At 42.7% G+C, this 17,636-nt stretch overlaps 1 protein-coding gene across 1 annotated transcript in view; it reads right to left on the reverse strand.

Annotated features, from left to right (window-relative positions):
- mrc2 (mannose receptor, C type 2) overlaps positions 1 to 13,204 on the reverse strand; it is a 37,313-nt gene extending 24,109 nt beyond the window's left edge. Inside the window, exons 1-4 of the mRNA XM_049562367.1 lie at positions 12,878 to 13,204; positions 3,987 to 4,391; positions 869 to 1,042; positions 564 to 728 (exon numbers count right to left, since the gene is read on the reverse strand). Coding sequence (XP_049418324.1) covers positions 564 to 728; positions 869 to 1,042; positions 3,987 to 4,391; positions 12,878 to 13,004 — 871 coding nt within the window. The 5' untranslated portion in view covers positions 13,005 to 13,204. The remainder of the gene's footprint in view (positions 1 to 563; positions 729 to 868; positions 1,043 to 3,986; positions 4,392 to 12,877) is intronic.
- Positions 13,205 to 17,636: the final 4,432 nt, after the last annotated feature.

The raw sequence follows: 17,636 nt of genomic DNA on the forward strand, positions 1-17,636 counted from the left end.
ACACAAACTCCATGTTGAGAGCCCTGTGCAGACAACTTTTGAATCATAGCTACATTCTGAGTAACATAGAACTCCTTTGAAACACTGTTACGTTACATGACATGGAAGTAAAGTCTATCACTTTTCTCAATTTGTTTTTCAGGAACAATGAAGTAACTGCTGTTCTTTCATTACAGAAAGAGTCTGTATGAACTTCAAAATATCATTCATGCCATTAAACTTAAACTTACTTGTTTTAAACCATTAATTAAGCATTTTGTAATTGATTCTGAGAGCTGATTTGATTAGGGGTTATCCTTACACAAGAAAAAAAAAACATTGAAAATTCCAAATCATCTAAAATTTCTTTTAATTTGTTGTACGACAGAAGTAAATTAGAAAAAGGTAACTGTGCAACTGTTTGCTTAGTGCTGGTTAATTTGCATGCCACATATTTCTGAGGTTTTATGTCCTAACCTATTATGTTCAGATAAACTGCTATTTGCAATGTAGTTGCTTTGTGTCTACCCCAAAAAAATCAATGCCTCTGCACACAAACGCACACGTGTGCGCGTCAACTTTACCATTGATGTATGTCTGCTCATGCAGCTTGGTGATGCTTAGCAAGTCTGCTCCCTGCTGCTGGCAACTGATCCGAGCCTCGCTCCATGACAGCGTAGCCTGGAAGTTAAACTGGTAACAGCTGTCTGTCAGCGGGTCAGTATCCCAGAATGTCTCACAGCCACTGCCTGACAGTGAGAGAAGGAGATAAGGCGTCAGTTAGACCAGAGGAGAAAGCAGGAGGAACTAACACTTAAATAAACAGTTGGGTGAGAGGAAACCGTGGTTGTGTTTCTGGCACTTTCTCCACTGCAAGTTGATAACTCACTCTTTACAGGACAGAAGCCCCAGCGCTCGTCTTTGCCGTAGTCGTAGGTGGTGGCACACCAGAGGTGACCGTCCTCGCGCCCGATACTGGTGCAGTTGTGAAACCACTGACCGTCATACAGGAAGGGCAGGTAGCAGGGGCGCCCATGAGAGTTCCCCTGGATTGTGTAGATCTCTGGGGAGCAAACAGAGGAGAGACTCTGAACCCCAGCATGTGACTGGAGAGGCGGACCATGCTTGTGTTGCCTAAAGTTGTGGCTGTGAACTGTGCTGAACTGAAATACTTTGTCTGTTTCCTCAAAGACTTGTACAATCAAACAAATGGTGAAAAACAGGAGGATAATGTTACAGTCAAAACAGAAAAGTCAAATAGTGGTCAGAGGACGGAAGAGAAAAGAAATAAAATAAGCAGTTTATCAGGAAACTTTTATTATGAACTTTATTTGAAAACAGATCAACAGCTGCACAATAAAAATCTTGGATCTAAATATTTATATATGATCTTTAAGATATCACATTTTCTTTTGATCTAGTTTAATTAATTAACTTTATCTGATTTCTACAGTTTGATAAAATACCGAGGCTGCTGTTCTGGTCTCCAGATTCAGCAAGTAGTGTAGTGAAAAGGAAAGAGCAACAGAGACAGAAAGAGAGGGGCAGAGGCTGGATCTGTGGTGTTACCAGAACAAGTCAGGCCAATGGAAAGTAGGGCAGACATGTTAAACGAGGGAGGAAAGATTTGTGAAGCTCCCTCCCTGACTTCCCTCTCTGCTCCACCGCTGGCTGGCTGCTGGCTGCACCGGAGTTGCTCCTCCGCTGACTAATGTCAGAGGCATTCCTCTCCAGCAGCGAGTTGACTTCACAAAGAAACTTGTGAAGATCGGCACTTAAAAGTTGAAAATGTCTACGCAACTCCCTTTCCACAAAAAAAGTAAAAGAGGCTGAAGAGAGGAGGGATAAAGAAGAAAGTAAAGGGAGATTGTCTGGTCTTACGTTTATGGCAGATCTGGTTTTAATTGTAGTCAAGCGGAGCCTGTTAACTGCAGACCCGTACAGCTGACTGAGCCTCGCAGTATAGTTTGTCAGTGAGCAACTGTGACAGTTGATATCAGTAAGAATGGCACTGACAGCGGAAATGAGGCTTAGCTGTGAACCACCATGGTTAGATTTAATCTGGACTGAAAACTATATATAAATACAAATATACTTGAGGGCAAGGACGACTCCGTGTGTTTACTGGAGTTTACAAACACTGGCAATGTTTTCCTTGGCTTTCTGACTGGCAGTCGGCCACTTGTCCTCAAAGATGCCCTAAAAGCAACATTTTGCTATATCCACTTGATCAGATACAGCTGTGGCATTCACAGCAGTGAGTCTATCTGCCGCAATGAGGCAGCACAACATACAGTGAAGGAGGAGAAGCTCACCAGGTCGCTGTATCGCTACAGCTAGGGAATGATTTACAGACTCCATTAATGGGTCCAATGTTTGTGATTTTATTTCTCATATTTTGTGGATTTTATTTGGTTATTGTGTATTACTTTATTTATTTGTTATAATTGTTACTTATTTGTACATTTTTCATTTCATTGCATTTTTAGTATTCCTTCAGTCTTTGGTTTAAAGCTACAATTGGTAACTGTTATGATAGAACTATGTGTCATATTTGCTGGAGAAGTATCGAGACAGATAGTCTATGGGGAAAAAAATCATGTCCCTCCCGCTTATCCCCCTGCTTCCTTGTCATGGATGGATTACTAAACAGACCTACTGGGCACAGGCCCAGTGTCAGAGGACCCTCTGGCCTTTCCTTCTAAAATGTCAAACCTGTCAAACACATACTGAACAGGAAGAGACTCAAAATGACCACAAAGAGTCACAAAGCCTGTGTCTTGCTCCTGTGAAGGTGAGGTGGTGGGGCCCTTTGCATGTCTGTTCCAGGGAGCCCATTGTCTCATAATCCACCCATGCTTCTAACGGCATTCACTAGAATCTACTTCATCACACCAAGAGCAACCAATCAGAGCTGAGGAGCCTCCAATGCATCTGTCAATCATGTCAAACACAGCTAGTGAACTGCTGTCAAACTGTCAAACTTGGCAGCATTGATCAAATATGAATCAAGATTCAGTTATATTGTTCATTTCTAGCCTCAAATGTTTTCAGAAACATATTTTGAGAAAGCTTGTGACCCCGCTGCCATGTTGGAAACAGTCCACCTAAGCCAGACCAACTTTCTTATTTTACAGCTAAAGAGTACACATAATAAAGTATGTTTCTTAAAACATCTAAGGCGAGATATAAGCAGTGCAGTAATGAAATCTTGATTCATACTTGATCAGCGCTGCCTTGTTTGGCAGTTTGATCAGATTGCACAGAGGAATCGACATGATTGACAGCAGCGTGGGAGACTCCTCAGCTCTGACTGATGGATGCTGACCGCACTGCAGTGTGATTCCAGTAAAGAAAGTAATCATGAACAATTGGATTTGCTCAAAAGCACTCAGAAACTCAGAAAGAATGGACCACTGAGGCAATAGAAACTATAAACTTGGAAAAAGTAGCTATGTTGGAACGTGGGCGCCAATGGAAAACTATTTAAGGTCAATATGATACACATGTATATGAGTGTATGTATGTTTTTTTTCTCTCTCTTAAACCTCTAACTCGATTGTTCTGACATGAACTAAAAACTGATGTCTTTCTTTTGTTGGCTCTGTTCTATAAATCCGAGAGTTGTTTGTGCTGTGGGATGAAGAGCAAAGAGAAGAGAGGGATTATGGTGGTGATTGAGACCAATACTGCTTGAGGAGTACTTTGATTAAGGAAAGAGGATGAGGGTAGGGTTTGGATGTGTAGGCTGGACTTGAAGGGGTTGGAGATAATGGGATTTTTTTTCTTAATGTGTCCATTTTGTATGTCCTTGGTTTGTTTTGTTTGTATTTTGTCTGTCAATTATAAATAAATGTCTTAAAAAAAGAGAGGCAGTAGGTCTTTTGTCTATTGTATTGTTGATGTAATATTCTATGTTGCTCTGGATTTTTTTAATGGGAATCTGGACGTGAAGTTATTTAGTATAACTCGACCACCAATCTGAAGAATCGTTCTGCAAAGCTTACCCTGATATGTTTTCGAGCACAGGTCCTGCACAGCGCCATGCAGTCTCCATTTGAGCTTTGAAGTAGAAGAGGTCGAGGAGGAGTTCCAAAACGAGGGCGAGGGAAGGTAGTTGTTGAGGTTGTCCAACACCTGGCCGCAGTTCCAGGTCCAGCGTATTCTGGGTGGCTCACGGTCACAGGTGTAGACGCCCAGGGGTGACCCGTCCCATCTGGAGGTGAAGTTACCAGTGGTCACGCCCAGGCACAGCGAGGAGCCAAGGTTGAACAGGCGACCCCGGTTCACCCACTTCCAGCGCTGGTGGGCCTCCTCACAGGCGGATGACAAGACGAGAGAGTGATCCCGCACTCCCAGACACCCCTGGGCGCCCTCATGGAAGAAAGCAAACTCGTCAGAGTCCAGCGGCGCTGTGCAGAGAGAGGGAAACAATGGCATCAGTCGATAATCCCGATAAACAGGATTCCATGTTTGCAGCTAATGTGGCAAGAGAACAGGTCAGTGGCTAGATCAATATCTCCATTAATGGATGCAGAGCTGGGTTAGAACTAGTTTGAGTCGTGGCCTCTAATGTTTCTATGTAATACACTAAGTGTTATTATAGTAATAACACTTATATGAAAGAGCCCTCAGCAGGAAGTGATTGCAGAAATCTGATGCAATAAACTGTAATAAGTGGCACATGTTTTTAATGTGAGGTTAGCAGTTACGGCTGAAGTATTTCAACATGCACCAGGTGTCAAGAATTCATCCCATTCCCAAAGTCTGACCTGGAAATGCCTCCCACCTTGTTTACAACATTTTGTGGTGTCTATTTCTGTTGGGTTTGTCTGAGGAGAGAGCAGCAGCTGGTGGTTTTGGGGGATAAATACATAAAAGGTCTTTATCATGAGGATCTGTAGGGTGACTCGTTACATTTGACCCACATAACTGAGTGTTTACACCGGTTTGAATTTGATTATATTGATGAAACTGTAATGATCCTCAGGGGTGAAATGGGTAGCTGTTTTCAGTCTGCAGACTTCTCACTGCTGTACACTGACGCCTTTATTGGCATTACTTCAGCGTGATTCTCTGAGGAGCTATAGCTGCCTGCGAGGTGTTAACCTACAGAGCTTTGCAGTATTCTCATATACACTTATACCACATAAAAATATCAAAATAAATAAAATGTTAGCAGAAAACTGGGAGTTACGGGGGGAAAGTGTTGAATTCAACACATTCAAAGCGGTGGCTGGCTGCCAGCCTCAGTGACTGGAATTTCAGAAACAAAACCCAACACCCTTTCTCAAAAATATATGTGGTTTTCCTTCATTCCTTTTTTTCTTTTCTATTTTTTTTCTTGAAGGATTTCAGAGATTGGTAACCTAGAAGCCAGGATTGTGAGCATAATGGTGTGTGGTTGCGAATCTGTGTGAAGGTGGGAGAAAGAGAGACAAGTCAGGAGTGAAGGAGTGACTCTAAATTAAGGTCCTGCGAAAATGATTTAAAAAAAAAAAAAAAAAAAAAATATCCACCAAAATACACATAAACCCCTTCTCTCAGAACTGAGAGTCAGCGGAGAAAAAGTGAGACCCTCAGCATTCCTACTCTGCAGGCTCCCGAGAGAGGCCCGGAAGTGGGGAAGGTGGGAAAAGATCACTGGGTATTTGCTTGAAAAACACAACTCTCCTATGTGGATACTTCAGACCGCTCAGTCTGTGGCTATCCCTCGTTTCCTACCTCTCAGCTAAAACACTCCAAACCTCCTGTGTTGCTTTTATAGACACAGAGACAATAGAGTCTCATCAAGAGCCCTATATAAACCCCTGTAATCTGGTGGAGACGACTGACACGCCCCTCTTCTTGCTCTCAGCCTCTGTGGTTGAGTTTCTCAGAAGCAGTGTTAGCTCCTTTGGTTGGTGGCAAACACAGTAACGGAGCACAGTGGCACAGTGCAGCATGAAGGGCTCTGTACGGTGTAATCAGATATAAACACCACCCTGCTCTTTTTATAACGGCATCCATCTTACAGTAACACCCAGCTGTCTGTGTGGCGTTTTTACTGCCAGTTCATTGTTTTAATCAAGAAAGATTGAAGTTAGAGCGAGTATGTTCCCTGACAGGGACACAGAAATACGAAAACTGTAAGCAAACACCCGGTCCAGTTGACACAAAACAACTCAGTTGCTCTTCGTGCAGCTGAGTTTCTTTCCATGAAGCTGTTTTTCACTCTTATTAACACAACATAATCCAGAGCAGGATCAAATGTAAAAAAAAAAATGGCAGGACCTTTGGAAAATCACTGTCTGGTGTAAAGTGGGAAAAAAAGTGTTAATTTCAGATTTTTCAGAAAATTGGCAAAGGAAAATGTGATTACGTGTGCCACTACTGGAAACTTCTGAAAACTGGGAGTTAGCTGACTGAGATAAGCAGTGGGCGGCGCTTACTCTCCAGTCAGGTGCAACTGCAGGAGAGAGCACAACTAGATGACACAATTAAAGGAGTGTCAGACAAACCTCAAACAAAGGAAAACAATGGATGTATAATTACCGGAGAGCACAATGGACAATGGAAATAGTTAGAGTTTTGAACAGCTAATATTACAGCTCTGTGCTTTTGGAAGAGTTCTGGTAACAGCTCTGTGTGCATAAGGGTGTTAAAAAGCTATCCAGCTATGACGAGGGGAGCTTGCAGTGGCCTATGTATTGACAGAACATCATGACTGTACATCGTTTATTCACTGAATCTGTTCCCATTGCACTTATTCGCAATGACCTTTAATCAACAAACAAAAATTCTCACCTCCCCCAAATATAAAACTTTTTTGCAATATTTTGACATTTAATCTGCTAATGGGGTGGAGAAAATCAAATATCAAACTATTTTTGACCAAATACCAAGATATTGATATTGCAGCAATATTATGGGGTTGACTATTGGTGAGGGGCGGCATGGTGGTGTGGTGGTTAGCACTGTCGCCTCACAGCAAGAGGGTTCCTGGTTCGATTCTGGGGAGCCCTTCTGTGCGGAGTTTGCATGTTCTCCCCGTGTCAGTGTGGGTTTTCTCCAGGTACTCCATCTTCCTCCCACAGTCCAAAGACATGCAGGTTGGGGACTAGGTTAATTGGTGACTCTAAATTGTTGGTGTGAATGTGAGCGTGAATGGTTGTCTGTCTCTATGTGTCAGCCCTGTGATAGTCTGGCGATCTGTCCAAGGTGTACCCTGCCTCTCGCCCGATGCCAGCTGGGATAGGCTCCAGAGACCCTCAAGAGAATAAGCAGTTAGAAAATGGATGGATAGATGATTATTGGTGCTTTCACAAAATATTTACACATGAGATTAGTAATGTGGATATAATGACTAAGTGGATAAAGGCAAATAATACATCAGAACAGTCTGGTAAGTTCAGAAAATGACATCCCTTCACTGTAATGCAGCCTTTTAAACCAGGAAAAGACAACACCGATGAAATTCCAATATCCAAAATCTAAGACGGTATATAGTCTCATATCATGATATATCAATAAATATTGATATATTGCCCAGCTCTCTGTTCTTACTATAAAACACCAGAAAATAGTGAGAAATGTCCATCATGAATTACCAGAGCTGTAGTTGGCTAACTCACTTTGCTTGTTTTGTCCATTCAACAATCTAGAACATATTGCATATTCAGTTTACTATCACGGAGGCCAAAGAACTCATATACTCACATTTGTGAGGACAGAACTGGTGAATTTTTGCTTAATAAATCACTTAAATTCAAATCGATTATCAAAATAGTTTGATTAATTTCTGTCATTCTGTTAATCCCTTCAGTTCTAAAAAGTATTTTGCTTTGAGCCCTCAGGATAGTTCACACAAAACCCTCAATGACAGACGTCCTCAGTTCTCTGCTGTGATTCATCTCTACTCTGCAATTACGGTGGGGTGTCTACCACAACAGACAATAAAATGTTGATCTGCTATAATCTTAGCTCAGGATTCAGTTACACTTCTCAGTGCAAGTAAAAACCTTACGGATAGTTGAATAGCTGGAGTTACACAATGCTGACTTTTTAACGAGGCGAGGCATGCATGCCAATAAATCAGTCTCATGCCATTTTGTCATTTTCACAATGAGAATTAAAGCCATTTTTAAAAATAGACCACTGTCAGCTCCGACACTGCCTGTGGGAAGATTTTCACACCAGAACCAGCCCAGTAGAAATCAGCATTACACTGAGTGTTGAATTCACTTCACTGTGTGAATATAAGCTTGGTATTAATACGGTGACAATATGAGAAGTTCCTGGCATAAAGCTTTTGAACCACTAGACAACCTGAAGCTGAAGTTCCAGACAGCAAGAAGCAAATTCAAAAAGAAGTTTTAATTCCAGTCTGGAGGGGACACAACTGGATGTTTGATGTGAGGAAACTCCCGGGCAATCAGAGAGAGTGCAGAATTCCAGATTAACTTTAAGCCATTGAGCCCTGTGAAAGCTAAGCCACAACAGCTCTCCTGCTGTGATCTCATCCTCTTCTTTGCCCTGTCACCCCTTTTTTCAATGCCAAGACAGTTTCCTGCTGAAGAGAGAAGCTGAAACACACGGCCAAAGACTCTCGCCAAGAGAGGCAAGATATTCCCAGAACCTCCACCTCCTCAATACGGTCATCTGTTGGACTGGGTTTGAGTACAATACTTGCAAACGTGGGTGACGAATCAACAGCGAGTCTTGGCTTGAGACATTCTGAGTTCAACAAACTTCTCAATATCACATTGTTTTTGTGGAGTGTGATTCACTGCTGTGGCCAGATAATTAAAACTAAGTGGCCTATGTTTTTTCCAATCACTTATTTTATATACTTGTAATCTAAAGATCTACACTGATGTTGAAGGCTTTTCCCGTAACCTCGTCTTATTTTGACAGATGTCTGAGATTAAAAAAACAGGCATTTAACTGGCCAGTGTGATAAAATGGCAACCAACAAATAGGCAGGAAATTCCAGCCTGCTGTGTTTGTTTCTTTGGTGTTTTATGGTGGTCTGGCCTCTGAAGCAACTCAAACTGTGGATAGGTAAACCTCATTCAAGAGGCATGGGAGAGGGGGGAGAGGGCTATCAGGAGAGATAGAGGAGCATGTTTGCATCTTGCAGCCACACGCAGACACAGAGCTAACTGGAACCTCGAGGAAAGTGTGTTCCTAACTTAGAAACTAACTGTCAAACTTCTCCATCATTCCCAATTACGCATGGGATAATGGGGATAACGACTTGTCACAGTCTTAGTTAAACTGTAAAATCATACAATAGTAGGTCCAGTGTGTAGGATATATGGGCAGAGGTATGTTTTCATTATTTTATAATTACCTGAAAATAAGAATTGTTTTTGTAGAATAAGCCCGCTATATCTACATAATGAGCAGGTCCTCCTTGTTATGAAGAAGTATAATGATTACTAGATACCGGACCCCAACATGGTGTCTCTTCATTCCAATGCATGTATGCTGAAAAGTTTCTAGCGCCCAGGTCTACTTCCACAGTATGTAGCCCACTGAATGTAGGCAGTGTTACGCCTGAGTTCTGGCACAACTCATACACTTTACATTGTGATGACATCACAGATTTTTAAATAGCTTTTCTTGGCTCGAGGAAAGTTTAACAAATATAAAACCTCCATAGATGAAAAATTCAAAGCAGAAAGAATCCTAATTGATCTTGTTTGCAGTTCGGGATGTGCTGTCAACAGTTTTACAGATGCTTCTTTTATAATGGTAGTCAATGGGGAAAATGCCTTTTGGGCCACAGGGGAATTTTTGAGCAGCTTTCCTGGAGGTGAATTTGCAAATTCTGGGATAGCAAAGGAATGACCCACTGTACTCTGCCTTGCTCTGCTTTTGATTAGCTTACTGTGACATTTTTACCCTTATCAATTCCACTCCTCATGCCTAAACCTAATCAAACCAACCAGCAAATATGACAAGTACTGGCCAATCACAGCGTTAGTTGGGTCATTACTCTGCTATCCTAGGATTTGCACATTTGCTTCCTGGATGCCTCGTCCTTGTCACTATTTTTTTTCCCTGCTATAGCGAAGGCATGGCTCACCCTACTCTCCTTCTGATTGGCAAGTAGTCATTGCCTTTTTTGCCTGGATTGGTTAGGTTTAGGCATGAGGAATGAGATTGGTTAGGGTTAGTGTAACAATGTCAGGGTAAGTCAATCGGAGGCAGAGTAAGGCAGAGTAGCGCGGGTTTTGCCTTTGCCATCCTATGGAAAAAAAAACATGCGTCCTTGTCCATGTTGCACTGCCATGTTTCTACAGCAGCCAAGGATGGACAAACCTAACACTAGCCCCTTTTACACTGCCAGGTTTTCTGCAAATGTTGGGCGGTTTTGCCGGCAAGCTGCAAGCGTTTAGACACACAGAGCCGGATTGGCGAGTTGATCTGAGGTGCCCAATTTTCCACCTTGTAGGGTAGTCATATTGGCGGAACCCTTTTAGTTTAAACGTACCGAGGCGGCCTTCCGCAATGGGAGGGGCTGTTGAAGACTTGTGGGAGGAGCTGTTGATGATGCCGCACGTGCGAGCCACTGGCGGTGGATAAACAGGAAACAGCTGATAGCAGGAATTAGCAAGCAGCTAGTAGCAAGAGGGAAACGCAAACCTGACAGACACTGTAAAGATGAGCAACTGGGGAGACAAGGAATTGTGCGCCCTCCTTGCCCTCGCAAATGAAGAAGCCATTAACTGTGACAGGAACGGTGAAGAACGGGCCAACTTACGAGAGAATCGCCGAAGGACTGACCAGCCGTGGCTTCCCTCCCACGTCACTGTTTACGTCACACGCTGAGCTACACATTTTGTTACTTGCTCACGCTCCCCATTGCCCCGAAAAAGTCACATTCTGTATAAACAAAAGTAGGTAGGCGGCATTTTGGCTACCTGTAAAAATCTCCTGAGTTCACACTTGGCACATGGGATGAATTTCAGCTAGTTGCAATCTGCAGTCCTCACCACTAGATGCCACTAAATCCTACATACTTCCCCTTTAAAGGAGAGCAGAGATCAAATTCATTTTGATGGATATTTTGTGTGAACAACTTTTGTTCAGAGGCTTTGCATCAGAGACCACCACAGAGCTGGAGCTGTCTCCGCACATAATGAATGGCAAACTTGTTTTGCAATCCAACACCGTGCTAGTCTGAACTTTCATCCAAACAAACTCTGTTGTGTTGCAGTTCTGCCAGTCATGAATCAGGGGAAGAATATTTCCTATAAATCATCTTGTGCCATCACTGTCACACTTTTTCTTCCCTCCACTGACTACTACTTATATTGTTGTCCTGTGCCAACACATGGCACAGGACAGCATAAAACTCTTACGTGTCATGACAGTGCATGAAAGGTCATGACAACTTGCTGAGCTGTTCCTGATCAAAGTGTTTTCCACTGTTAAACTCTGGTGGCTGGGAGCTGCAAAAACAATTCACATAACAAATCCAGAGAAACAACATTTCATAAAACAAATCAACAATGATTATTTTCCCCCTTTAGATCCGTCTGCAGCTCATCTGTTTGGTCCAAAAGTGATTGAAAAGGGATTCTCAACTTTGGCAACAGGGGAATTTGATGACAGATGGGTGCAAGTCATTTTAAAATTAAGAAACTAAGCCTCGTCAAAAAAAGAGCTCCAGATTATTTAGGATGTGTATCTAGCAGTGTATCCTCTGGGATAAGAGTGGGAGTGTAAACCCACATAATCTCAGTATCTTAATCTAACGTCAGGATCAAACTAAAAGAGGTAAATTAATGTATTAAGGAGCAGTATAATGTCCTGAGTCTGGTCTTATGATACCAGGATAGATGTGGTTACTTTAAACTCTCTTTTTAGGGCTGCACAATCATGACATTATCAAAGTCGCAATATGGCCAAGTGCAATATCCAAATTGCAGGAGCATCTTTTTGATAAAGGTAAAATGTGTCAAAACATACCATTATAAATGAGGCAGGGAACATGCTTGTTTGGCACAGACCCCAGAAAACTGGTGAAAATGAAAGGCATAAATTGGCATTCTCGCTAAAATCGTGACTCACATTGCATTTGCAACATCTGTCAAAATAATCACCATGATTTTTTTCTCTTTTTTTTGGCATATCATGCAGCTTTATATCTCTTTTTTTGTAATCAAACTGATTCAATAAAAATGGAAAATATGAGAAAATGTGTGGTTAATGCCCAGCTTAACCCCATCATTTCATTCACTCACTGTACAATAGAGAAGTCACTGACAGTATAATCAGGTTGGCACAAACATTGTAAAGAATCATTCTTGGTGAACACAAGAATAAATTCCATAAATATCCAATCTAATCTTCCTGGAAATGATTGTTGAGGTGGGTTTACTCTACACAGCATCCCATAACATGCAGCCTAATGGTCTAATAGCTGCTCAGGACCGGACTGAATGTGTTAATTGCAGCCTGTAACAGGATGTAAAGGTCACATCTGCCCGCAGGGTGCCAAATGAAGCGTCACCCCACGTCAGTTTTACAATGCAGCCTAAATAAAAACCCATCCGGTACTAAAATAGACCAATCAAAACGAAAAAAGTGCGTTGCTTTGCAGCTTTAAATAAACTTCACACATAAATAGAAATCACAATAGAGACAGTAAGCCAGCAGCCCCTTCCCTCCTCCCCCCCGTTTTTCTCCACATCTGGTTCCACTCACTGCTCGGACTTTTGGTTCGTGGCATACCGAGGCACCGAATCCCGAATACACAGAAATGATCTTTCATTGTCTGATTTCTGATGCATTTTATAACTGGAAGTCGTCACTAAAACAAAAGCATGCACAGTAGGTTAAACGTCGGCCCGGTTTTTCCACTTTTACATCAATGAAATTCAGCGAAAGTTGATGTTTTTCTCACCCGTAACGCTCCTCTTCAGTTCCAGACTAAAGATGAATAAATATAAAGTGCATTTGTAAAATACAAGTTGCCGATTTGTCCATGTTCTCCTTGATTCCTTGTTTCGGTGACGACCGTTGCCTTGCATGCTCACAACTACAACACACGCACACACACACACACACACACGTTGCAAAAAAAAAAAAAAAAAACCAAACCAGAGAAAAAAAACGAAGCCGGAGCAGCAACTGCCCCAGTGTATCACTTTGAGGACGGATGATGCAGAGTTGGTGGCGAGTTTGACCGCTAGAGCTCCGTCTGCCTCTCAGTCAGATGAGACTGGAATGAATGGAGCAGCGTCAACAACGTGTGAGTGTGTGAGTGTGTGTGTGTTTGTGTGTGTGTGTTTCCCAACATGAGGTCCGGGGACCTCCAGGGGTCTAAAGGACCCCCAATAGCAATCAAGTAGGCTATAAATTAAAAAAAAAAAAAAAGTAAAACAATAAGAAAAAAAAAGTAAAATAAAATAAAATAAAATAATAAAATAAAATAAACTTGATGTCTTAAAAGTATTCATAAATCTGAGAAATCAGAATTTAAATATAAGCTTTTCATTAATTATAGCTTTCAGGTAAAAAGTAAAATGATAATAATATAAAAGATAAAAAAAAATCTGATTTTTCCCCTCCAAAATATTTAAATTTATTTGACAACTTGCTATACCCCCTTATTTACATCATCATTATTTATTTAATTTCTTTTTCTGCTTTTATTTTCAGAGTTTTGCCTCTTTTGCATCAACACCAACTCTAGGATTTACCCTCACAGGTGCTGGTGGGGAAAGATAATTGGGTTGCTGGTTCAGTCCAATTACCAACCCAAAGCATAGGTAATTGACAACCTGGGGCTAAGACTCAACACTACACTATAGGCCCGTTTCCACTGAAGTTCCTGGTACTATTTGGGGGGCAGGAACTACTACAGGAACGTCCTCTCGCTCGGCCCTCTCAACCGCCGGGTCTCCACTGAGACAGCGGAGTATGAGGAAGGTTCCTGTAAAGTTACGGGCTGCCTCTGGATGTGACGTAATCGTTGTGTGACCATTTTGGCCGGGGCAACGTAGGGACGCCGTTAGCCGATAGCGGTGTCTGTAATAACTCACTAAATGGCCCGTGAAAAAAATATTTTTTCCAGCGGATGTCTTGGTTACAACATGATTGAGCTAACTGGAGTAGTTTCATGTCGTATCCGACAACGGGAGGCTTTTAACAGATGACGTCCTGATGTTAGCTTTGCTGCTGCTGTTAGCTGTCCCTGTCAGCTGATGCTTTCTAGACATCGTGACTTCCCATAACTGAATAAATACCACACATATCAACACAAAACTGCTTTGCTAGCTCAATCATGTTGTAACTAAGAAATCCACTGGAAAAAATATTTTTTTCACGGGCCATTTAGTGAGTTTTTTTTTTTTACATGGCAGCGGAAGCTATATGAACGAGCTAATCCTCGTCTGCTGAGTTTTAAAAATGCCAGCTATTTTGTTGCTTTCTGTTGTCGTCACATCCCTCCTTGAGTATATCCAATCAGCACCAAGTAATCCCCAAGCCCCAGCCAGGAGTCTTTCGGGGCCGTTCTGAGTACCTACCCCGAGGCAGGGACTTGTTTAGCCCCTGTAAAAGTTCCAGAACTCTGTCCTTTGGGGGTGGGTCCTGCGGTGGAAACACGCACCAACGGCTCCAGCCCCGTAAAATTACCCCGAAGTTCCTGCAGTGGAAACAGGCCTTATCTTTCTCTAGAGACATATACAGCACCTTTAAAGGTGCAGTATGTAGCATTTAGTGGCATCTAGTGGTGAGGTTGCAGATTAGAACCAACTGAATACCACTTACCCCTCCCTTTCCAAGCAAGTAGAGAACCCACGGTGGCCTTTAGGTGACATACAAATGTGAAAGGCCCTCTCTAGAGCCCATGTTTGGTTTGCCCATTATGGGCTGCTGTAGAAACATGGTGGTGTAACATGGCAAACTCCAAGGAAGAGGACCTGCTCATTCTATGGTAACACAAACACAATGATTCTTTCAGGTGGTTATACACAAATGAAAACATAGAAATTAAATTCCATTTCTGCCAATAGATCCCTGTTATGCTAGCGTTATTGGTAGATTAATGAATGCCTTGTAGATGTGGGTGTAGTTTAGGCCGGTGGTAGGAGGCAGGGTCAGCACTGACGTCACACTTGGGGATTGGTGGTATTGGCTCATTAGTCACTATTAGCCACACCTGGAGAGAGAGCTAGGGAGGCCTTTGAGCTGAATGGGCACGTCACAAGGGAGACGCGGGAGGCAAGACATTCTGAAGACAAAAGAGACTGAGGAAACGTTTGACATGCCACCACGAACCATCCATGTAAATACACATGCACTCTGAACAACCACGAAGACGAGCAAGCTGGCCGACTTGTCCGATGGAATGGCACCCAAGGGGTGTCCTGTGGTGTCCCGATCTGAGCGAGCTGGTTACGAATAGCAAGAGCGTTGCCCTGGTGGTGAGCTATGTGGAACATCACCCCTCTGGCAGGCAAGGAACCAGAGCTCTGCCAACTCAAAGTTGGCCTTGTCTCTTAGCGAATACTTGGTCTGGAAAGGGCTGGAGCTTCTGCTTTTCTGGTGTTGCCCTGGGTGAGAGGCACGGGAGGCATGGAGGAGATTCGCCCTGAGATGCTGAAGGCTCTGGACATTGCTGGACAGTCCCCCTTCTTACAAGAGGGTACCCAGAGGGTGTGCTCCCTGGGAAACCTTATGACGGGGTGCTGGAAGGGAGGTATTGACTGAATGTCAGACCTCAGATTCAGAAGGAGCAACAGTGGTTTAGCACTTTCCCCTCCCAGGATTACTAGAGGGGACTCAGAAGTTTGCTCATCTATGGTTTTTAAAGAATACCTCACCCCTCAAATTATCATTTTTGTACTCGCCCCGTTTTTAGTTGAATTTGTAAATTTGCATGCCTCTGTGGTGAATGAAGAATCCAAAAAATGTAGTCATGGCAGATCGCATTTACAACAGCAAAACTGTATTAAAACATTAGAAACTCTCACACAACTCTTGCAGGATAATCCAAGACTCATTTATCCAGTCGCATGCCAAGCAAACATTATCATTTAAAACACTAATGCATACCCTGCCCAGGTGTGCTACTTATCCGCGTGGAAGTGTTTTAAATAGGTTTTAAGCTAAGTGGTCATGTGTAGGGCAGGGTATCAGATATATTTAGTGTCAAAACTTCTCCAGTCAAACCACACCTGTAGATGATCCTTTTTGTACGAAGATCTAGAAAAAGACTGTTTGTATGGTTTTGTTGCAGCCAATCACTGCAAGTGTTCTCGATTTAATGCAACGTGTGACTGGCCACTACACCAGCAGCTACAATCCATACAGTCTGTAATGTGGTGAAGTCAAGTGTGGTGCATTTGATGGAGTAGGCAGTTCAGCTCAGATGCCATAAAATGATTGGTGGCCTTTCTCGCAACTGTATGCTTCCATTCACATAATGGATACTGAATGAAGTAGTCTGTTGGTATCTTTATCACTTTAAGGGTCCTGGTATCACAAGTTTTTAAACGATACCCTGCCCTTGTCATGAGCTTTGGGTAGTGACTGTAAGAATGAGACTGCGAGCAGCTGAAAAGTGTTTCCTCAGTAGGGTAGCTTGGCTTTTCATTTAGGATAGGGTTAGGAGCTCAGACGTCCTGAGGGAACTTCGAGGAGACCTGCTAGCCCTCTTCGTCAAAAGGAGCCAGTCGGGGTGGTTTGGGCATCTGATCAGGATGTCCTTTTGGGTGCCTTCCTTTGGAGGTTTTCCAGGCATGTACAACTGGTAGAAGACACTGGGGTAGACCAAGAACACGCTGGAGAGATTACACATCTCACCTGACTTGGAAACGTTTCAGGATCCCCCAGGATGAACTAGAAAAGGTTGCAGGGGAGATTGACATTTGGAATACTTGCTGCACAGCGATCCAACACCAAATAAACAGTAGGAAATGGAAGGAAGGATGGACTGATATAAAAGCTGATGTGTTCCACTTCATAATCATGTACAGCAGGGATGCTTGACTCGCTTTGCCCTAAGGCCACTTATGCAAAATGACAGGAGGCCAAGGACCAGTTACAGACATTAATAATTAATACAGAAATAATTAGCCTAGACCTCTGTCAGGGAGTCTCTGGGATCCTCCCCTGACACTTCCTATTGGATAAACAAGCTCTACTTTGCTGCTTTATCATGCACTCTGGCACCTTATTTACATTCAAAGTACAAAAACAATACAAGTGTGAATCAATTTATTTTCATCGTGAATTAGAAATTAGTCAGCAGGCCAACCAGTACCCTGTCATGGGCCAGATTTAGTACAGTACGTGTCAAAAGAGAGCTACTTGGCATCTATACAGAAAAGAGTGCAAAATCAATGTTTGGGGTCTGCTCCCAGAGTATGCGGGCAATTTATATTCAATTTGTGGCCTTTTATGGAGTTTCACATGCATGCTTTTTATGGGCTACATTGTTTAACATGCCGCCACAGAGACAGAGGACAAATGAGAACCCACTGAATATTGGCTTTTAAAATGTTCTATTAATTTTGTCCTTCACCTCCCGACAGAGGCTTGGTGACGCCAAACAGCACTGAATCTATAAATGAGAGACAGCATTTGTCATAATGCTTTGCTGATGTGACTGCTGGCGGGTCAGAATGTCAGTTCTTTCTAAATCAGCATAGTCA

Source organism: Epinephelus fuscoguttatus, linkage group LG19, assembly GCF_011397635.1.
Source record: "Epinephelus fuscoguttatus linkage group LG19, E.fuscoguttatus.final_Chr_v1".
Classification (NCBI taxonomy): Eukaryota; Metazoa; Chordata; class Actinopteri; order Perciformes; family Serranidae; genus Epinephelus; species Epinephelus fuscoguttatus.